The sequence below is a fragment of the Haliotis rufescens genome, unplaced genomic scaffold (genome assembly GCF_023055435.1).
Source record: "Haliotis rufescens isolate VD_foot unplaced genomic scaffold, xgHalRufe1.0.p SCAF_23, whole genome shotgun sequence".
Lineage (NCBI taxonomy): Eukaryota > Metazoa > Mollusca > Gastropoda > Lepetellida > Haliotidae > Haliotis > Haliotis rufescens.
In genome coordinates this window covers 4,246,294-4,269,955 of record NW_025963924.1, presented here as the reverse complement: position 1 = coordinate 4,269,955, position 23,662 = coordinate 4,246,294, and the positions used below count along the sequence as shown (strand labels likewise).

The 23,662-nt window shown below is 42.7% G+C and overlaps 1 protein-coding gene across 4 annotated transcripts in view; it reads right to left on the bottom strand.

Annotated features, from left to right (window-relative positions):
- The window catches only part of LOC124116079, a 56,319-nt gene that overhangs the window by 12,459 nt on the left and 20,198 nt on the right, over nucleotides 1-23,662 (bottom strand). For 3 of the 4 annotated variants that reach the window (XM_048401681.1, XM_048401680.1, XM_048401679.1), the window contains exons 14-26: nucleotides 19,204-19,408; nucleotides 18,488-18,545; nucleotides 17,226-17,372; nucleotides 15,587-15,720; nucleotides 13,838-13,973; nucleotides 12,907-13,061; nucleotides 11,036-11,186; nucleotides 10,456-10,590; nucleotides 7,520-7,699; nucleotides 5,106-5,213; nucleotides 3,768-3,896; nucleotides 2,842-3,036; nucleotides 897-1,001 (exon numbers count right to left, since the gene is read on the bottom strand). In XM_048401681.1, coding sequence (XP_048257638.1) covers nucleotides 897-1,001; nucleotides 2,842-3,036; nucleotides 3,768-3,896; nucleotides 5,106-5,213; nucleotides 7,520-7,699; nucleotides 10,456-10,590; nucleotides 11,036-11,186; nucleotides 12,907-13,061; nucleotides 13,838-13,973; nucleotides 15,587-15,720; nucleotides 17,226-17,372; nucleotides 18,488-18,545; nucleotides 19,204-19,408 — 1,838 coding nt within the window. Of the gene's footprint in view, nucleotides 1-896; nucleotides 1,002-2,841; nucleotides 3,037-3,767; nucleotides 3,897-5,105; nucleotides 5,214-7,519; nucleotides 7,700-10,455; nucleotides 10,591-11,035; nucleotides 11,187-12,906; nucleotides 13,062-13,837; nucleotides 13,974-15,586; nucleotides 15,721-17,225; nucleotides 17,373-18,487; nucleotides 18,546-19,105; nucleotides 19,171-19,203; nucleotides 19,409-23,662 lie in introns of all 4 variants that reach the window. The other variant, XM_048401682.1, reaches the window with a different exon arrangement.

Below are 23,662 nucleotides of genomic sequence, written 5' to 3'. Positions count from 1 at the left end.
GTCAGGGTATGAAGACACACTTTCAAGTCCCTGGGTCTGACCCCTTGATCCTTTTCTATTTACAACCAGCATAGGTTGCTGGGGACCAATTCTAACCTGGGATCGCCAAGGGCCCTTTTATGAAGGAACCATTTTTACGCAGCGGCCAATGTGACTGTGACGTTACTTGAAAGCAGCCCTAGTTTTATCTGAAGTGTCCTAGCACTTACATACAAACCTTCCTCTAATTTGATAAGAGTTGTGTGGTGAAATGGGGTTTAACGTTGCATTCAAGATTATTTCACTCATAAAGTGACATGAAATTCAGATGTGTGTGTGTAGCTGCTTGTACTAGTCTGGACTTATGTCGGTAACACAGTGATGGCCTTTTGAGATGTCATACCGCAGTTTTAACATGGATACCCAAATCAAACACTGTCATAAAATGCTTATGCAGGTTGACTTAACTAGGGGGCGGTCGGGTAGCCTAGTGGTTAAAGCATTCGCTCGTCACGCCGAAGACCCGGGTTCAATTCCCGACATGGGTACAATGTGTGAAGCCCATTTCTGGTGTCCCCCGCCGTGATATTGCTGGAATATTGCTAAAAGTGGCGTAAAACCATACTCACTCACTCACTCACTTAACTAGGGTCCATGTTGTGCATGTCAAGTTGATTGGAATCTAAAATCACCTGGAGTTATCTCCCTTGTACTCAAGCACATGTTGAGTCAGACACATTAGGTGTCACTGATGTCCTACACCTGTCTTGGTCATTGATTTCTTACAAACACATTGTATTGACTCCGAGCAGACTATTCCTTGTTTTATCCCTTTAATGAATCAAGTACCACCTTTCGGTGTCTTCAGTTTTATGGGACTAGACAGGAAACAAGCCCATCACTCCACAGGACGTTACCTTGAGCACAACCGGGATGACCTTGCGCGAGTACCTGACCTTGCCGACCTTCTCCAGACTTGGAATCATGGCCAGATGGTGGTCCTCCACCTTGCCGTCTGTCACCTACAACAGACATGTGGGGGAAGTGAAGTCACTGAGCCTCTGTATTACAATAACACATTTCACAGTCTTGCATCAGCTGAAGTCTGGAGCCAACAAGTAACCTATAGAGTACACATAATTATTAAGGCCAGGGTTTTTTTAGTGTTAGGATTACTGATTTTTCAGACAAAACTCAAGGTTGGAGGAGGGAAAAAAAAAGCCAGATGCTTTTTTTTTAATGCAGAATGCCTCTGGCATACTTTATGAACATATTCTGTGCTCAAAAGACCGCCATTTGTGACGATAAAGCCCCTTGTAACAATAAATATTCTACCACTTACAACACGGACAATTGTCAAGGGAGGCTATTCATGTTCCGCTTTGAGATCAACAAAGATCAATGTATCTCTTTACCAGTTTACAACGGTAAATTCATATATTTTTTACTAAAAGGTGATGATAACAAATAAAATAACTGACTACGTTGCTATCGGCGAGGAAAAAAAATGGAAATCTGATTTTATTTTTTTAATTTTCTCAAAAATTAGAGTCGTCGGGTCCGTAATCCGAAAAACATAAAATGCCTGGCCTAAGAAAGTATGGATGCTTACACACAGATGTCAACACCAACTTGAGGCAAAGGACTATCTGGGATATGTAGGGTCTAAATTAAAAACCTGATTGTAATCACCATTATCATGATTGTATGTTTTTTAATAGAAATAACGTCTTTTGCATTGCATTTTATCACCCAAACTCTTCAAAATCAATATACACAACACATCACATCATAAGCAAAAAGCAGTTATAATTGACCGGTTGCATACGTGACAATACCTGTCAAGAACAATCTAAATGACTGGTAATGCTCTTTGACAACAATTCTTATATAACTTATTTTCTTGTGTATAGTGCACAGTGCTGTGTAGATGGGGTTGCACATAATACACGCCAACAATGAGCATTGATTATTTTTGCCAACACAAACACATTACTGTCAGCACATAACATGCATAACACTGGAAATCTATTTCAAATTTCACAATTTTGTAAGCTCCTGTTCGTTCACCTGAAGTGATACAATGTAGTTTTTGACTGCACACTCCACATGAAAGAGAAATATTTCTCAAACATTGTACCAAAGAATGAGGGGTGCAAATTAAAGTCTACTGAGTGAGTGAGTTGGGTTTAACGCCTCTTTTAACAGTATTCCAGTTATATCACGGCGTGTCAACTTAATGTGGGAAGAAAGCCCGAAGTGATGCAGGTCTCAGACTTTTACCACTTCGGTGAAACCCACGAGCCCGGGTATGGTGCTGACAAACCAAAATCATAATAGGGGCCAACCGGGATTCGAACCCACAATCATAGGTTTCTGGCGTGCCCAAGGGACGCAACTCTGCACAGCGAATATAGTCTACTGAGCACTATACACAAGAAAATATGGTATTTCATCTTTTGGTTCAAATAATAAGATTGTTTACTTCTCAGGGGGCAAGTACAAGATGGAGGCTGTGCCAGAGACTACATGACGTACAATTATACAACTAATCATACTGACGATGAATCAATTTTTGGTTATGAATTTGTGTCTGCAAACAGCCTGATTACCTTGCATTGAAGTTAAACCCACTGATTGATAGCAAGTGCACGGTTGTCATGGTAATGTGCAAAATATGGCTAGACAGCGATGGTATCTTGTGTGAAACCATCATATGGTGATTACATGTTTGATTTATAACATTACATTTAAATACTAAATTTTTTTTTAAATTAAACATTCTGAAAAAAAATTCAAACCATGTTTCCTAATAGCCTATTACATACTCTTACGACAAAAGAGGTCAAAACAAAAGATTACCCAATATTCGGAATCTCCACTCTCTGAGGATGCCATGAAGGACTGTTGCCATGGTGACATGACAGTGGGGTCCTGAGCAGGAAGTCCTTTGAGGATTGTGGGACTGAGGAAGTCGGTACTGCTGGGAGTTGAGCGTCGCCGGGACCGAGTCACTCTGAGCGCCTGGGAGGGTATCTCAATTACATGGTAGCCCAGCTTGAACACACAGTAACCATCAGTCAACATAACAGTCACAACATCAAAGCTTTTTGACAGGAAAATCCAAATGTTTATTACTTATTTTCTATCTGAACATAAAATAACAAGAATAATGAACATTTATCATAATGGATGCAACATATTGATGCCATAAAACCAATCTGATCAACTATGTATCACAATCCAATAAATATGCAAATAAGGTCACTTAGCAGGAACTACTTTTAAACTTCTTACATCGATGCATTGTCTGCTTCATCAATTAAGCATTGTCTGATCTTATGAATCAGTTTAGATAGGGGATTCCCGATGTATGGGTTTTCTGTAGACAAACGTGGCTGTAAGTCATTTGGCACTATATGATAATGGGGCAATTCACTCACACATTGTATTCATACACAGTTTTCAAAGATACTTCATTGAGTAAAAAAATCTTAATCATGGATTATTTGAAGAATTAGATTCTATGAAAAAGAGATTATTACCCTTGTCTGTTTAGATATTATACATATCATACGTTAAGACAAAAGTTTGTATGCACGCTCTTAGCGACAACTATGATACAGAAACTATCTCGACTAATAATCACTATTTATGAGCTTCCATACACTTGTGCATGTTCAAAGCCTTACGTTAGCACCCTGGTTAATGGATCAGTGTGCACTATTCATAATCGAGGATACAATAAAGCCTGTAGAACAAATTTCATCAACAAGCACCACAGTTACCTGGGCGGTATCGTTCTTCCCCCAGACCCACACTGTGTTCTCCGTATCCATGGCAATGTTAAACTCTCCCCCAGACTTTACACACACAATATTGTGGTCGTTAATCTTCGTCAACATTCTTGGAATTTTCTGAAAAAATGACACAAGAACATGATCTCTCTGTCCAACAATCATTTATACAATCTCTAACCATCCTTCTTCATGGCTAGATGAAGGAAGGAATGACACTAGATCCCCGATATTATACACTGTGATGTGCATAGCATGAATCAAATGTCCTCAAACAAACTGACAATATTGCTTGAGAACTCTTATGCATACAATCAGGAAAAAGTACTTCACAATTAAATTTCATACCAAATCTAATTCGCTATTTATATACATATTTACATAAACTCATGACATGCATTTAGCATTTAACAGATCACATTGTTGGTGAATTGTTACAGCCCCTCTTAGTAGTTAAAGAACACCCGATTCTTTGAAATAACTATAGTTAATCTGGCATGGCATGATTAAAATTGCCCCATTGCTTGAACCTACACTGAACTGTGTCCTATTGCTTGAACCTACACTGAACTGTGCCCCATTGCTTGAACCTATACTGAACAGTGCCCCATTGCTTGAACCTATACTGAACTGTGCCCCATGTTTTGAACCTACACTGAACTGTGCCCCATTGCTTGAACCTATACTGAACTGTGTCGCATTGCTTGAACCTACACTGAACTGTGCCCCATTGCTTGAACCTATACTGAACTGTGCCCCATTGCTTGAACCTATACTGAAATGTGTCCCATTGCTTGAACCTATATAGAACTGTGCCCCATTGCTTGAACCTATACTGAACTGTGCCCCATTGCTTGAACCTACACTAAACTGTGCCCAATTGCTTGAAACTACACTGAACTGTGCCCCATTGCTTGAACCTACACTGAACTGTGCCCCATTGCTTGAACCTAGACTGAACTGTGCCCCATTGCTTGAACCTATACTGAACTGTGCCCCATTGCTTGAACCAACACTGAACTGTGCCCCATTGCTTGAACCTATATAGAACTGTGTCTTATTGCTTGAACCTATACTGAACTGTGCCCCATTGCTTGAACCTACACTGAACTGTGCCCCATTGCTTGAACCTATACTGAACTGTGCCCCATTGCTTGAACCTATACTGAACTGTGCCCCATTGCTTGAACCTACACTGAACTGTGCCCCAATGCTTGAACCTACACTGAACTGTGCCCCATTGCTTGAACCTACACTGAACTGTGCTCCAATGCTTGAACCTATACTGAACTGTGCCCCATTGGCAATACAACATACCCCTGCACTCACCTCATCCTGTTTGCTGCCGATGCCAAGCTGTCCATCCATGTTCCTTCCGAACACGTAGATTTCCCCCTCGCTTGTCTGGAGGATGGTGTGGAGGCTGCCACAAGTCACCTGCAGACAACCAGAGTCAAAACACTCAACAGTATCCCTCTCTGTTCATCATCCACTGTACTACATAACAGGATACCTCTCAGATCATCATCCACTGTACTACATAACAGGATACCTCTCAGTTCATCACCCACTGTACTACATAACAGGATACCTCTCTGTTCATCATCCACTGTATACATAACAGGATACCTCTCTGTTCATCATCCACTGTACTACTACATAACAGGACACCTCTCAGTCCATCATCCACTGTACTACATAACAGGATACCTCTCTGTCCATCATCCACTGTATACATAACAGGATACCTCTCTGTCCATCATCCACTGTATACATAACAGGATACCTCTCTGTTCATCATCCACTGTACTACTACATAACAGGATACCTCTCTGTCCATCATCCACTGTACTACATAACAGGATACCTCTCAGTCCATCATCCACTGTACTACATAACAGGATACCTCTCTGTCCATCATCCACTGTATACATAACAGGATACCTCTCAGTCCATCATCCACTGTATACATAACAGGATACCTCTCTGTTCATCATCCACTGTATACATAACAGGATACCTCTCTGTCCATCATCCACTGTATACATAACAGGATACCTCTCTGTTCATCATCCACTGTACTACTACATAACAGGATACCTCTCTGTCCATCATCCACTGTACTACATAACAGGATACCTCTCAGTCCATCATCCACTGTACTACATAACAGGATACCTCTCTGTCCATCATCCACTGTATACATAACAGGATACCTCTCTGTCCATCATCCACTGTATACATAACAGGATACCTCTCTGTCCATCATCCACTGTATACATAACAGGATACCTCTCTGTCCATCATCCACTGTACTACATAACAGGATACCTCTCTGTTCATCATCCACTGTATACATAACAGGATACCTCTCTGTTCATCATCCACTGTATACATAACAGGATACCTCTCTGTTCATCATCCACTGTATACATAACAGGATACCTGTCTGTCCATCATCCACTGTACTACATAACAGGATACCTCTCAGTTCATCATCCACTGTACTACATAACAGGATACCTCTCTGTTCATCATCCACTGTACTACATAACAGGACACCTCTCTGTCCATCATCCACTGTACTACATAACAGGATACCTCTCAGTCCATCATCCACTGTACTACATAACAGGATACCTCTCTGTCCATCATCCACTGTACTACATAACAGGATACCTCTCAGTTCATCATCCACTGTACTACATAACAGGATACCTCTCTGTTCATCATCCACTGTACTACATAACAGGACACCTCTCTGTTCATCATCCACTGTACTACATAACAGGACACCTCTCAGTTCATCATCCACTGTACTACATAACAGGATACCTCTCTGTTCATCATCCACTGTACTACATAACAAGACACCTCTCTGTTCATCATCCACTGTACTACATAACAGGACACCTCTCTGTCCATCATCCACTGTACTACATAACAGGATACCTCTCTGTCCATCATCCACTGTATACATAACAGGATACCTCTCTGTTCATCATCCACTGTACTACATAACAGGATACCTCTCAGTCCATCATCCACTGTACTACATAACAGGATACCTCTCAGTTCATCATCCACTGTACTACATAACAGGATACCTCTCTGTCCATCATCCACTGTATACATAACAGGATACCTCTCAGTCCATCATCCACTGTACTACATAACAGGATACCTCTCAGTTCATCATCCACTGTATACATAACAGGATACCTCTCTGTCCATCATCCACTGTATACATAACAGGATACCTCTCAGTCCATCATCCACTGTACTACATAACAGGATACCTCTCTGTTCATCATCCACTGTACTACATAACAGGACACCTCTCTGTTCATCATCCACTGTACTACATAACAGGATACCTCTCAGTTCATCATCCACTGTACTACATAACAGGATACCTCTCTGTTCATCATCCACTGTACTACATATGAGGTTTGGGTGTTCATCTAAAGTTGATTCTCAGGATATTAAACTGAACTTGTTACCTTTACTTGAACCCAATCAAATTTTTAAAAAGGGCACAATAATGGCCATTAACAGGCTGTGTAATGTGGCTGCTGATTTAATCCATATTGGAAATGCAATCAAACTTCAGAAAACATTCAGGTGTCATCAATGGGGTGGAAACATGCACTTGAAATTTACATATGAGAAACAAATAGGTCAGGACATAAACTTACTTGGTCATTTGAATCAGGTGAGCTAAAACTTGACAGACTACAAACCTGTGTAATCTTCCCATTGACATAAGCTGAGTCTACAACGCTGGGACTTAGATAGCTCTCCACAGGGTCACTAAGATGCTGGCCCAGTTGTCTGGCTCTACGCACAAGCTGCGCGGAGTACCGAAGGCTGTGAGGATGACATCCCCAGGAGTACACACGGTTGCTACTGGTTACGGCAATCTGCAAATATACTTACCACTGAATTATCTACATCGAGTGATCTAATTCTTTCTGACCCACTGTCGATTCAAATTATTACCTGATCACAACATGAAACAAACACAAACATGTTGGCCAATTTTTACACTTCCCCCAAGGAGAGTGAGTGAGTTTGGTGTTACGCCAGTTTTAGCAATATTCCAACAATATCATGGCAGGGTACACCAGAAATGTCCTTCACACAATGTACCCATGTGTGGAATCGGCATGACGAGCAATTGCTTTAACCACTAGGCTACCCTACCTCACCCTTACTCCAAGGAGCTAGTGAAACATTATACAAGTTTCATTTGCTCTGATCAAAAGACAAATACAGAGGAAAATGAAACCAGATCTGTCCAACTCAGTATGATTGGACATCTTGGAATCTTACATATACACAAACTCCCGATAAAATGAATGTTGGACTACTGATACTGTTAGCAGCCATATTTCAGCTTTATCACAGCAGTATTCCTGCTGTATCACAGACGTATTCAAGCTGTATCACAGCCATATTCCCGCTGTATCACAGCCATATTCCTGCTGTATCACAGCCGTATTCCAGCCGTATCACAGCAGTATTCCAGCCCCATCACAGCAGTATTCCAGCCATATCACAGCAGTATTCCAGCCGTATCACAGCCGTATTCCAGCTGTATCACAGCAGTATTCCAGCCGTATCACAGCAGTATTCCAGCCCCATCACAGCAGTATTCCAGCCGTATCACAGCAGTATTCCAGCCGTATCACAGCAGTATTCCAGCCCCATCACAGCAGTATTCCAGCCGTATCACAGCAGTATTCCAGCAGTATTCCAGCTGTATCACAGCCGTATCACAGCAGTATTCCAGCTGTATCCCAGCCGTATTCCAGCTGTATCCCAGCTGCCTGTAAACAACCTTGTCAAACAAAGAGTGTCAGAATGCTTGAGCATGGCCCCACTCTGTCTCGGTACGATGACACATCGTGAATACTCTCAGCTGACTCCAATGACAAGTATAAGTGGTGAGAGAGAATTTTTAACCTGATCAAAGAAAATCTAACTATGAGCAATTCTGTAAACAAGGTACATGTTTTACCACATGTTTGTACTGTCTGCATCTCCTAAGAAAACTGAAGACTTGTTCATGATCAAATATTAGAAATCAGCCTTCTTGACAGAAGTCCAAAACATGAAAATGTTTTAATGAACAAGATCAAATTCCTTCACACGTTTCATATGGACTTTCATAAAAATTACTGAAGGTAATAATAATTATTTCTTAACTCATGCACAATCTGTGACCCAAAGGGTACTTATCAAACTTTATCATTTGTTAGGTTTATATATATTCACACAAGATAGCAATGTGATAAATTGCAAAGAACTATGAAGGACGAATAGTGGTTTATTTCCCAATAAAACTATCATGTCATTTCTGGAGATTCAAATATGCGTTTGCAACTTGATGACATCATGTGTTGGACAATGTTATTTTTTAGGGGGAAGTGACAAGTCAGTTGTTCCCCATAGATGTAGCTTGGCTATGCAGATAAACACAGTGGCCGAACAATCACATCCAAAAGTGGGAGAGATATGACCATCGGTATTGGGGAAAAGGTAGAGATAATCACGCGAAAAAGGTCACAGTGAAAAAAGCAGCACATTTACGCCAAAGGCAGATGCTGTAAAAGTATGGTATTTCTGAAAACTGCACTTTACCACATCTACCACAGCTTTACCGCAACTTTGTGGTATTCTCATGAACAGGATGCAGGAAATACCCGTACCAAACTTAACCCGCCTGTTCGTTAAATGAACTTGTCCGACATTTCCGAGGTCAGATTCTATTCAGAGAGTCATAATTATTAAAATGTGGGTACCGTATTCGACGTAATAAGCGCCCAGGGTGCTCTCAAAATTAGTAATAGGGGGCTCTTATTAGAATATTATTTTGGTGAAGAAAAAAAACAAGGTTGAAAGATAAATTTCGTGGTTTAAGGTGACAGCCTGAAATGTTTATGTATGACAGATATATTTTTTCAGAATTTAATTGCCCATAATAAAGGGTGCATATGGCACACGAGTGCGTATTATACGCAAATAACCGGTTCGCCCCGATTATTTTTCTAGGTTTGTCAGCACCATACCCGTGCTGGTTGGTTTCACCGAATAGGTAAACATCTGAGACCTGCATCACTTCGGGCTTGCCTCCCACATTAAGCTGACACGCCGTGATATAACTGGAATACTGTTAAAAGCGGTGTTAAACCCAACTCACTCACTCACTCACTATACGCAAATAAATGTCCTGTGTACATTGATCAATCGGAAGGGGTGCTAATTGGGATTGTTCACTGGACAATATCTTAGCAAATGTTGCCATGGGCGCTTATTACGTCAAAAATGGTAAATACTTTTAAAGCTTGGACATTTTATGAATATCCGTAAAGGGGCTGTACAAAATGTTGATATCGCATATAAGAAATAAACAACTCGTGGTCTCTGCACCCCTCATGGTTAATTCTCCCTGCAGTGTTTTTTTTAACGATAAACAACTCCCACTGGTTGTTAATCACCCAACTCTTTCATGTTACTATAGTTAATCTCTCATGGCATGACAGATTAACTATAATAATACGAATCAATCAGGTGGTCCTTAACTTCTTTTGAGTAGTATATAACTGGTATTGATTACATTTTCTGACAAGATATTATCTGTCAACAAAACTTCAGATCATAACTAGCATCTCACGGAATGGAAGTATTTGGTGGCGATGATGGAGACGGGTTCTGGCAGGAGCGAGATCCGGGTGGGGCAGGACTTCTTGCTGTTGTCCCCCTGGCCCAGCTGGCCAAAGTAACCACACCCAAACGAGTACACAGCACCCTGCAACAACAATGTATTGCCTCCAGTAATAAGTCCATGTATAAATGCACCATTCCATTCAACATACGAGTACTCACTGCACCACATTTTTATTACCTTAGTCAGTGGGTCAGTGTGTATTGAACAGTGTGTTATTACAGACATGACATAAGGTTCAGTTGTAACACACACAAACTGATGTCCACTGCTGCCTCACCCTGACATACAAACATAAATAGACAGACAGACAGACGGATGGACAGACAGACAGAAGGACAGGCATAGACACACCCACTGATACACACACAGGCAGACACACAGACACACACCCTAACGTCCACTGCCGCCTTGTCACTGAGCAACACACAGACACAGACAGACACAGACACAGACACAGACAGACAGACACACACAGACACACACACACACACACACACACACACAGAGCGGTCCACTGCCGCCTCACCTTGTCATTGAGCACCAGACTGTGGCAGTACCCTGCCGCAATCCTCACCACGTCCTTGCCCCTCAGGCTCTTCACCAGGGTGGGGCTGAGCTGGTCCTCCGGGTCACAGTGCCCGAGCTGGCCATGGACCCCCCAGCCCCAGCTGTACACACTGGATAGAACACACAACAATGTCAGTCTAATGTAGAACTTCATCAACATCTTTTCAAAATCTTTTATTCTCTGACGATACCTCTTGCAGGAAGGTCTGACACAATCTTTTGATCTTAACAGAAATCAAACCACACATAACCCTTATATACCCTCACTAGTGTGTGTAGATGCCATGATGGTCAGAAATGACAGGGGAGTTAAAATATTCTCAACAATATAATAGCTCAACCTTTATTATTTGCATTCAGAACTGTCCATGTTTGTTCGATTTGGAGATATCATCAGTCCAACCATACACCCCAAGAAGATTAAATAAATATCTGTACACTGTTAATCGTTGACTAAATTTACTTCATTCATGGACCCAAAAGTAATAGCAGCAACAGTGTTCCCATTAGAAGAGGGCCCATCAATGAAGTCAATAGTGTTGGAAGCAGTCGTCTAAAGTACCACAAGTTGTGTCCCCTAGGTGTGCCAGGATCATGGATTCAAATGACGGATTCTCGCTGATAATTTTCATGTTTTGTCAGAAGCATAGGACATCCTGGGTCCCACCAAGGTGGTAAATAGAGAATCTCACCCGAGTGTCTTTTGATATCAAATATATCAACACGAGTTGATACAAGTGTAAAAATTCCAAGGCTTGCCGAGGATTTTTGCCACTTTTATCAACAAGTGTTGATATATTTGATGTCAAAAGATACGAGGGTGAAATTTTATTTATCATCCAACATCATACTTCCAACTTTTTCAGTTTGTAGACAGTAATTACCAGTGTCTTGTGTGTAAAAAGTACTGCTAACAGCTTCAGTAGCAGAGCCATTAGTGACGTCATTTGACTGGTTACCATGACGTCACAATGGTCTGCAAAGCATTGTGATGTAAGTTCATTGCAGCGATATCTGCAGTGTAGATATCGCTTGATCTCATCCAAGCGATATCTCCTGTGGGAGCCAGTTTTGGATGATAAATGTCAAGGACACCATCACTCTGGGTTTGCCTACAACATGGCTGACAAGCTGTGATATAACAACAGTAGAACAGGAATATAACGAACACGGATATAGCGAACAAACGGATACAACAAACTGTTAAAAAATCCCCGATTTATCTCCTATATCATATCATATAAAATTTATGTATATAACGACTTCTCTACAGCGAACTAACGGATACAGCAAACTGATATCTGATCACCGACAAGCCCATCTATCACTAATTAGTGACGTGTATAGCGAATATACGTGTATGGACTTTGACATTCCAAAATCAACATTAAGTACCATTATGAAGAAGAGAGAATCCATTCTTGAATCCTGTGACTCGACTGACTTGACATTTTGTACATGTATTTGATAACAATCTTCGGAAAATGTTATGAATTTAATGTTATTAAATGAATGTTATAAATTGTTATCAATTGAATGATCACTGCTAAAACAAATCAATGCTGCAGTTACGTGTATTGTGTTTTGTCATATCCAAGATGGCGGACGTTTCTGAGTGAAAATGTGTATAACGAACAACGGATATAACGAACTGATATATCTGGTCCCTTGTAGTTCGTTACATCCTTGTTCTACTGTATATCATCCAAGACTGGCTTCCACAGGAGATGTTGCTCGGGTGAGATTAAGTGATATTTCTACAGTGAAACTACAGCACAATGCTTTGCAGTGTCAAACCAAATTTTCACTCACACGTGTGTCACGACTTACTCGCTGTTCTCCGTGAGAGCCAGACTGTGGTACTGTCCACACTCAATGCTGACGACCATCTCGGGCAGCAGGGACTCGATCAGCATGGGTCGGGTGTAGCGGTGTCGTGTCCCCACCCCTACCTGGCCGTACTGAGACCGTCCCCACCCATACACCTGCAACACACATCACCAAGGTTACCAAAAACTAATGTTTTCACCATTCAAAAATATGATTTGGTACAGAGTTGCCATCTTCTGAACATGTTAATGCTACAAATGCAAGTCTGAAGGAAATGTTACCAGTCCTTTCAGAACTTAAATAGTGAGGGAGTGAGTTGGGTTTAACGCCGCTTTTAACAGTATTCCAGTTATATCACGGCGTGTCAGCTTAATGTGGGAGGAAAGCCCGAAGTATGCGGGTCTCAAACGTTTACCATTTCGGTGAAACCCACAAATGGGTATGGTACTGACAAACCTAGAAACATAATCAGGGCGAACCGGGATTCAAACCCATAATCATAGGTTTCTTGCTTGCCCAAGGGCCGCAACTCTGCACAGTGAATCATGGCACATACATATAAAAGTCAGAACGAATGCTTGCATGGTCAGAAAGAAATGTGAACATAAGCTGCTTGTAGTGTAACCGTGGAGTTTTATTGTTTGTGTCATTAAACAGTATATCACGTGACTAACCCTGGTAGTCTTGTGGGTACTCGGGTCATACTCAGTACCCACCTGACCCGAGTACCCGAGTTACCCGTCCCAGCCTTAATCAATATCCTAAACCGACACTCTTGTATTGTAGGTACACCAGCCCACAACATATAACTGACCTACATCTGCCATTGAATATTATAACAGTCAACTGGTATATTTGACATTCTGAAGCTCTATAGAAATTATACAAAGAATGTCATGATCGTCCTGGACATTAAGCATCAAAGATGTACCCCTTGCTGTGTGATGACGAGCGTGTGTTCCCCCCCACACGCCACGGACAGCACCCGCATCTGTAGCATGTGTAGTGTTTCCACCCGGGCCGGCGCTGCGATGCTGTTCTCCGTCACCAGGTCACCGTGACCCAACCTGGGTCAACAAACAAACACATGTGAACCGCCATAGTCATGTGCTCTCTGCATGTATACTAGAGTAGTCTCCCCTTACTAAAGGACCATGACACTACATGGTTTGTGTACACCTGTCGACTGTACTGCACATATTCAAGCAATATCAAGTCAGATGGTAAATAAGTCCGGGACAGACAAACCTGTGGTTGATATCATGAGCAATGTCCCATGCCATCGGGCTATGAGGACACACAATTAACCATGTTACTAGTTTTGTTTGTTTGTTGCTCAACAGTGAGTGATAATGGATATTCGCCATTCTTAGCAATAGTCCAGGGATCATTGGAGCCCTGGCAAATCCTGTTTCAACACACTTATAGTGAGTGAGTATGGTTTTACGCTGCTTTTAGCAGTATTCAAGCAATATCATGGGGAGGGACACCAGAAATAGGCTTCACACATTGTACCCATGAGGGGAATTGAACCCGTGTCTTCGGCGTGATGAGCGAATGCTTTAACCACTAGGCCACCCGACCGCCCCTTTGTTGCTTAACACCATACACAGCAATATCTTAGCCATATGACAGCAGCCTGTAAATAATCACGTCCAATCCACAATCCAGTGAATGATATTGTGAACATTGATGCACACCGCTGGGGTACGATGACAAACAACAAAGTCACTGACTACCTCATCCACCCTACCTCTTACGACCAGATCCGTGAATACCTAGGGTAGAAAAGGTCTTCAGCAACCCATGCTTGTCGTAAGAGGCGACTAATGGTATCAGGGTCAGGCTCCCTGACTTGGTTGATGCATGTTATTGTATCTAAATTGCGTGGATCGATGCTAATGACATCAATCACTGGATTGTCTGGTCCAGGCTTGATTGTTTACAGACAGCTGTCATACAATCTCATTAAAATCAGATCTTAGTTTTAGCTACCGCTAAACAAAGATCTGAGGACATCCCATTAAGGGTCACTTCAGAACAACCTTTCGCGAATTTTGACCGTCAAATGAAATGACTGACAAGAAATTGACATTAGCCAATCAGAAGGCAGCTTTCTCGAGCTTTACGACACTAGTTTCAAACAGGCGACTACGCTTCGAAACATATTTTGACGTATTCTCGATTAAAAAAATTTAAACTGATAAGAAGAACATTCTGGAATGGCTTATAGATGGCCTAGATTGTATGGATATAATCATAAAACCTGAAACTGTCGTTCAGAATACACCATGTTAAACATTTCGTGGTTGCATGATTATAAAACACTTTCTGACTGTCACTTTCATGATCTGGTAAGCGACGCTCTGATTGGTTGGATGAAAGGTCATTCTGACATGACCCGTAATGGGATGTCCTCAGATCTTTGTTTAGTGATAGTGAGAACTAAGATCTGATTTTAATGAGATTGGCTGTCATATAGCTCAAATGCAGCGTTCAACAACAAACAAACAAACAAATAAACAAACAAATAAACAAACATAATCTTACGACTGGCATAAGCTTTTAGGAACCTATTCTAACCCAGAATCCACATGGACCAAGTATGACCATCCTATCCAATATGGTCACCTCTCCCGTCAAGCAACGTTTGAGACACACAACAACTGATGCTGCTGACCTGCCGTTGTTGGTGAGCCCCCAGACGTACAGGTCGCTGTTCCTGATGATGGCAGTGTGATGGCTGCCACAGCCAATGACGCTCGGCTGCAGGGCCAGCTTCCGAGACATCTCCACGAAGGGTTGTTTCTTCTCCTACACAGACAGATGTGATGGGAAATGTCCCCACGGAACCAACATTACAGTTCACAGCAGAGTTGTGCTGGTGATCTGTTATATTTGATGACTGACTGGTTACCAGTACTGGTGCAATGGTTAATTGACAGAGTTCATAACTGATGAATACGAGGCACTTTATTAAAGATAACAACTTATTTTTTTAGGTAATGAAGGATCAAGAGGTAGCTCTGAAATGTTACAAAAAGAATAAAATAATAATCTATAAAATAAGTGTCATGTATTCATGTTCTTCCATCTTCTAAATGCCCATCAAAGACTTCATAATTGATAGTGGTTAACATGGTTAAAAAGAAAATTTGAAATTTATATGAACTATTTAACCACTTATCAAATCTTCGTATAATTATACATAAGCACTTATTAATTTAATATACAGCTGACTCTTGTTAAGTGGCAAATCAAGTTACTGAGCTATAAGTATCTACTTGTATGGTTTGACACTTATTGGACAAGACAAGAGAGTGTTTAATTTCTTCGATCACTGACAACTATTACAGTAATACATAGCCACAAAGTGAAATTAAAACATTCATACATAGTAGTTGTACATGTTTAAAAACAAGTTCAATCATTTTTTTCTAAAATAGATAAGACAGAAATCGTAACAATAAACACATACTCTCTCACTCACACTATCTCACTCACTCACTCACTCACACTCTCACGCACTCACTCACTCACACTCTCACTCACTCACACTCACTCACTTGCACTCTCACTCACTCACTCACACTCTCTCTCACTCACTCACTCTCACTCACTTCCACTCTCACTCACTCACTCTCACTCACTCTCACATACTCACACTCACTTCCACTCTCACTCACTCACTCACACTCTTACACTCACTGCTGTAAAGTCACACTCTCTCATTCACTCACTCTCACTCACTTGCACTCTCTCTCACTCACTCACACCCTTACACACATTCTCTCACACTCACTTACACTCTCTCTCACTTGCAGTCATAACCACACTTATTCACTCACTCACTCACTCCCAGATTCATCAGCTATAACTAAATGCCAGTACTGCACACTGCCGCACCCTCAGCTCCTCCAGTTGAGTGTTGATGTCTGCCAACATGTCTGCCAGGTCATTCACACTCTCACTCACTCACTCACTCACTCACTCCCAGATTCATAACCTATAACTAAATGCCAGTACTGCACACTGCCGCACCCTCAGCTCCTCCAGTTGAGTGTTGATGTCTGCCAACATGTCTGCCAGGTCATTCACACTCTCACTCACTCACTCACTCACTCACTCACTCACTCACTCACTCCCAGATTCATACCCTATAACTAAATGCCAGTACTGCACACTGCCGCACCCTCAGCTCCTCCAGTTGAGTGTTGATGTCTGCCAACATGTCTGCCAGGTCATTCACACTCTCACTCACTCACTCACTCCCAGATTCATCAGCTATAACTAAATGCCAGTACTGCACACTGCCGCACCCTCAGCTCCTCCAGTTGAGTGTTGATGTCTGCCAACATGTCTGCCAGGTCCAGCTGCACGCTGTCAGCATCTCGCTTCTTGTTGAGGTGCAGGACGACGGAGATGAAGAAGTCCATCAGGTGACACAGGTTGGAGGTCCCCATGTCCTGTGGGAGGAGAGCAGCAACAGTTACTGATGTCTTCTACAGACGTAATCCGTCAGAAATAGTCAAGGCACCATCACAGCCAACACGGAGATTATTAAGTTGCACTGAATTTTATTTCTTCATGGCTAGATTTTGCACAGAAAAATATTGTCAGGAAAAATATAAGATGAAACAAGAGTTTGCCACTAACTTGGCTATATCCCCTGCCAATGTTGCAGAATTTATGACATAATTAAATCTAATCAAACCCTAACCTTTTTTAACTGAGGTGGAACTTGTCATGGAAATTGTTAAAAAAAGAAGAGTTTGGAACCTAAGTCCATCTTGTTGCCATGGAAACGTAGGAAAATTTTTTTTTCTAAAATTTCTAAATAGCAAAAGGCACCAGTTCAGCATATACCTGACAAACCTGCAAGGTTTGATGAAAAAATATTGAACGGTTTATAAGTTATGCTCCGGAAATGAACCCTACCCTCACAGAACCTACCGTAAGTCTATCTTGTTGCCATGGAAACAAAAAAAATAAAAATTTCTAAAATTTCTAAATAGCATTAGGCACCAGTTCAGCATTTACCTGACAGACCTGCAAAGTTTGACGAAAAAATATTGAACGGTTTATGAGCTATGCTTCGGAAACGAAACGTGACAGACGGACAGACGGAGCCCGTTTCTATATCCCCCGCCAACTTTGTTGGGCCGGGGATAATAAAAGTTCAGATCTTTATTAGGTTTTGAGAAAGTTATTTCAATATATTGCCATTTGTATAGCGTTAATGAAGCCAGTCTTGTCAGTCTAATAGTTTAACACACTGTACGTAAAATGTTTTTTCTGTAAAAATGTAAGTTTGCAATCAGCAGAATAACATAATGTTTTGAGTGCTTTCCAGATTTTATTTCTTGTCTACAAGCTTTCAGGGTTGTTAGATCTGGACAACAATTTCCATAAAAGGTATTACCTTACAGATGTTCACAATAGATGTTATCTCTTATAAATCTATACAGAAGTCGTCCAAACATTCTGTAGAGGTACAATTGTTTGAGGATCTAAGACTTCCTACACTTTTGAACCAATAATTTCAGGCTTAATTTGTTGAAATAACTTTGTGATGACCTACCCCTGAAAAGTCAAGGACATCACTCGTGAAGGAGGTCAAGGAAGAGATGCTGGTTGTCCTAGAAACAAATAGGTAAAGATTCAGTTGTTATGGACACTAACCATGGTAACTAACGCAGGTGTACCTACCTCCTCCTGGAGTACTGGTGTCTGTTGAGGATGCCCCTCATCACAGGTTGGGAGGGGTCGAAGACCTCTAGCAACCATGGTAACACACAGGTATACGTACCTCCTCCTGGAGTACTGGTGTCTGTTCAGGATGCCCTCATCAAGGTCAGGATGGGTGGAACACCTCCAGTAACCATGGTAACACATGTGTACCTACCTCCTCCTGGAGTACTGGTGTCTGTTGAGGATGCCCCTCATCACATGTCGGGAGCGGTGGAACACCTCCAGTAACCATGGTAACACACGTGTACCTACCTCCTCCTGGAGTACTGGTGTCTGTTGAGGATGCCCCTCATCACAGGTCGGGAGGGATGGAACACCTCCAGTAACCATGGTAACACATGTGTACCTACCTCCTCCTGGAGTACTGGTGTCTGTTGAGGATGCCCCTCATCACAGGTCGGGAGGGATGGAACACCTCCAGTAACCATGGTAACACATGTGTACCTACCTCCTCCTGGAGTATTGGTGTCTGTTGAGGATGCCCCTCATCACAGGTCGGGAGGGGTCGAAGACCTCCAGTAACCATGGTAACACATGTGTACCTACCTCCTCCTGGAGTACTGGTGTCTGTTCAGGATGCCCCTCATCACAGGTCGGGAGGGGTCGAAGACCTCGGCCAGTGAGACCAGCAGCTCCTCTTCCAGCAGACCCAGCTGGTTCTCCATGAGACCCACGTTCTGTATGGCAAGCTGGGGCTTGGTCAGGAGGAGGCGCACGAGGTCGTCCGCACTGATACACTGCAGCAGCGACCCTGGAACACAAGGTGTGAGCAGGACATTAAAGTTAAAAACCCTTATCTCAGCCATACTGTGGCGAAGACATTCATGTCATGTGTTGTGGCACTGTAGCTTACCTGGGTATGTAGACAACAGTCAAAAATGTCAACAGAGATAGCTACCTTACAACAGTTGCTGTCTGTGGCCATATTGAAAATTGGATTCAAACTTTTTGAACAAACTGGGGTGTCATCACTGGTGCATCAAGCATGTGATTTCTGAGTAGATGATGTTTACAGTGCAAATGGGTATCTCATACCTCTAGTCGCACGTTAAAAGGAAGCCAGAAGCTGGAATGTAAACAATAAACTTGTTTCCGTCCGGTTGCGCACGCACCTCCCTATGACATGCCACAAATCTCGAAGAATAAGCCATCAAGCAGGACTGGACTGGATTACTTCCCAGTGGGGATGGCTGGGTGGGAACATACGACTGAAAACAGACCAATAAAACATCGTTTTTTATCTGAAAAACCCATGTTTTAGTCTGTTTTCAGTCGTACAAATGGGTAGAATTCGACGGAACACTGGAAGGAGGGTCGGGAAAGTAATCAGGAAGTGACCTCTTTCACGTCGAATGTACCAAGTTCCCCACCCCTGTAGTGACAATAGAACATTCGACCAGATGCACGGAGGAGACAAATTGTTTATCACGAACGCACAGCATGGTTAATGCTCATCGACACACAACTAATTATCGATGCGACAGGACAACTGCATGCGTCAGTTGAACTGCGATCGAAGTGTGGTCGACGAATAGTTTAGTTACAGAGCAATTCGCAGTATACAAGGTAACTAAAACAGCATGTTTAATGCTCTTCGACCCACAAGTAACTATCGATGCGACAGGACAACTGCACACGACAGTTTATTTGCGATCGAAGTGTGGACGGCATATAATTTAGTTTCAGAACGACTCGTCGTATCCAAGGTAACGAAAACAACATGTTTAATGCTCTTCGACCCACAAGTAAGGATCGATGCGACAGGACAACTGCACACGTCATTTGAACTGCGATCGAAGTGGTCAACATATTGTTTAGTTACAGAGCAACTCGCAGTATACAAGGTAACTAAAACAGCATGTTAAATGCTCTTCGACCCACAAGTAAGTATCGATGCGACAGGACAACTGCACACGTCGGTTGAATTGCGATCGAGTGAGTGAGTATGGTTTTACGCCGCTTTTAGCAATATTCCAGCAATATCACGGCGGGAGACACCAGAAATGGGCTTCACACATTGTACCCATGTCGGGAATCGAACACGGGTCTTCAGCGTCACGAGCCAACGCTTAAACCACTTGGCTACCCGACCGCCCCGAATTGCGATCGAAGCGTGTTCGGCTTATAATGTACTTACAGAACGACTCGTCGTATCCAAGGTAACGAAAAATAGCATGGTTAATGCTCTTCGACACACAACTAATTATCGATGCGACAAGACAACTGCACACGTCAGTTGAATTGCGATCGAGGTGTGGTCGGGGCATAATTTAGTTACAGAGCAACTCGCAGTATACAAGGTAACTAAAAAATACGAGCAGTACTTCTTGTCTGAGACAATGTCAAAGGCGACCTGATCGAGAGGCTCGTAAGTCTAACTAGACATGTAGCGCAGAACGATATCGAGGTCCCAGGCCGGCAGTCGGAATTAATGTGACTCATCTTCAACCATGAAGGCATGTAGAATTTTCTGCAATTCCGGTATTTTAGTGAGCCTGTCGCCCGTAGGAGACGGCTTGTCCAGATAGAAGGTGAACCTGATCGCCTGCCGATGGAGCCATTCTACGACCGTCTTCATGATTCGTGTGATGAAGTCTTCCCCCTACCGGTAGCTCGTTTAAAGGTAGTAGACTCCGACAACGGTGACGGGGGGGGGGGGGAGGGACCTCACTACCTCCCCTGCTGGCTCGCTGTCGACAGCATAGCAAGCGGTTGTAGCTGGTGACGAACAGCAGTGTCCATGGATCCCCAATGCCTGTCTACTACAAGAATCTTGGAGGGCGCTGGTTTCTTGAAGAGTAGCCCCTAATCCAAGTCCCTACTCATGGGTGACGAAAATGCATGCCATAGATCGGGTAACGCGATCAAACATGTGGTTTGCTGAAACTCTGCCCCGGCAGAGCAGAGGCAGGTTCTGGTCCATATCGTGAGCCATGGCTCTGAAGACATCGGGAGGAAAAGACTGAAGAGACTGCGGCGTATCTCGAACCTTAAAGCCAGCACAAGTCGGTTTGTCATCATCTTTTGATAACAAGCCATAGCCAGGCTGTCGTCACAATCCATCGTCGACGTCGATTGTGTAGATGTAGATGAAGGTACTGGTGTACTGGTCAATGGTCCATGGACCTCCGACGTAGTCCAATCCTTCTTGGTCGACGCCGTCGAGGCGAGTACCGCCGTCGTGATCTGGGCTATCAAAGCCGGGTCGATATGAAAGTGAGACGAGGGTGACGATCGACCATTATCTCTACGACAGTGATCTCCTAAAAACTCCCTTCGCACGTCCCCGTGGGAACGAGGGCTACGATCTCTAACTGTAGAAGTACTACGATCCCCATCGTAGTTATCGTCCGAATCAACTCCCGACGACCTCGAAGGCGACGAACGTCCTGGTGTCGTTTACTGTCTCTCGACGAGGCACTCGACCTGTCGTCCCGGGGCGGGAACGACTTGTAGAGTGGGATCCATGTTCACTGTCAACCTATCGTCGTTGGTAGGACGAGAGACGGACCAACTGGGGACCGTAGTCCTCTCATGGTCCTCGTCACGAGCCAGTCCCGTCGTAACGGGGGTGGCTGAGTGATGCTCTCGATCAACCGATTGACGAAGATCAGTCGTGCGGGTAATATCATCAGCAGGCGAACGGTTACGTCTTGTCGAAAACATAAGTTGACTGGGGCGGGTCGTTATTAACTGATTCCTTGGGTGTGGCCGACGCGCCACCCCCAGGGCCAGATGTAGAGGCTGCAGAGTCCAGGGATCCACCCCATGACCTACTCTGCTTGTAGCGCTGGTCAGTAGCCCGCTTCGCCAACGCACAAAGATACCAATTAAAGTTTATTAAAGTGATCACATGCTTTACAAAGTTTATCCCACGAACACGTTGAAAATCCGTCCTTAATTATGCAGGAAGGACAATACTTGTGAGGATCTACTTTAGACAGTATACTTTGACACGAGACAGAAAAGCCCGACATGTTGCCACGTGTATAATCAAGTCAAACAGTGAAACACGTGTTGAACACAAACAATGGATTACCAAGGATTACATTCCAGGAGTCTACAGGTAAGACATATTATTATTACTGTATTAGAACAACAACTGTAGACACACGATAAGTACTAGTAGAATACAAACTAGCAGTCTATCGCGAAAGTCCTTCTCGAGCGACCAGCTCAGAGGCGCGCTGAGAGATTTGTGGCATGTCATAGAGAGGTGCGTGCGCAACCGGACGGAAACAAGTTTATTGTTTACATTCCAGCTTCTGGCTTCCTTTTAACGTGCGACTAGAGGTATGAGATACCCATTTGTACGACTGAAAACAGACTACAACATATGTATTTTGTCCTCTTACTAACTACACATGTACAAAATTTCATTACATTTTGAATAAATGGCCCAAAATAGGCTTTCAATATGACCATTGAACCATTGAATGGGGTGTCATTGATAGGGAGAGGTATGTGAGCTTTCAGCTTCATTGGTCCTGTGGTTTCTGAGAAGAAGATGTTAAATATGGATGAGTGACGATAGAAGATGGACAAACATGCGATGACATCAGCTCCCAAGGTTAGTATTTTATTTATTACTTGTCGTTTATAAGTTTTTCTAAATATTTGTTGTCTGTGAATAGGCAGACATCTACATGATCCACATCATAATCCAATTGAGTTTAACAGAACGATACTACAAATATGTTAAAAGTATACACGTATTGATTTAATACCATACAACAGACTTCCTTTAGAATTCAAGGGGCCATTCCACAAAGCTATTGCAGCACTAAGGTTATTGTGTCTCGCATATTTTAAAATAGACTTACAACTGTTGTTGCGCTACAATCACCTTGTGGAACGGGACCCTGCATCACAAAGTTTTGTTGCAAGATCCACCGGTGAAACAATGCAATGTGACATCAGCCTAGCAACAGGGTTGCTGGGGTCATCGAGTGTGCCTATCATTGATCTATCATCTCATCATCTCCACACACAATGTCTTTGAAAA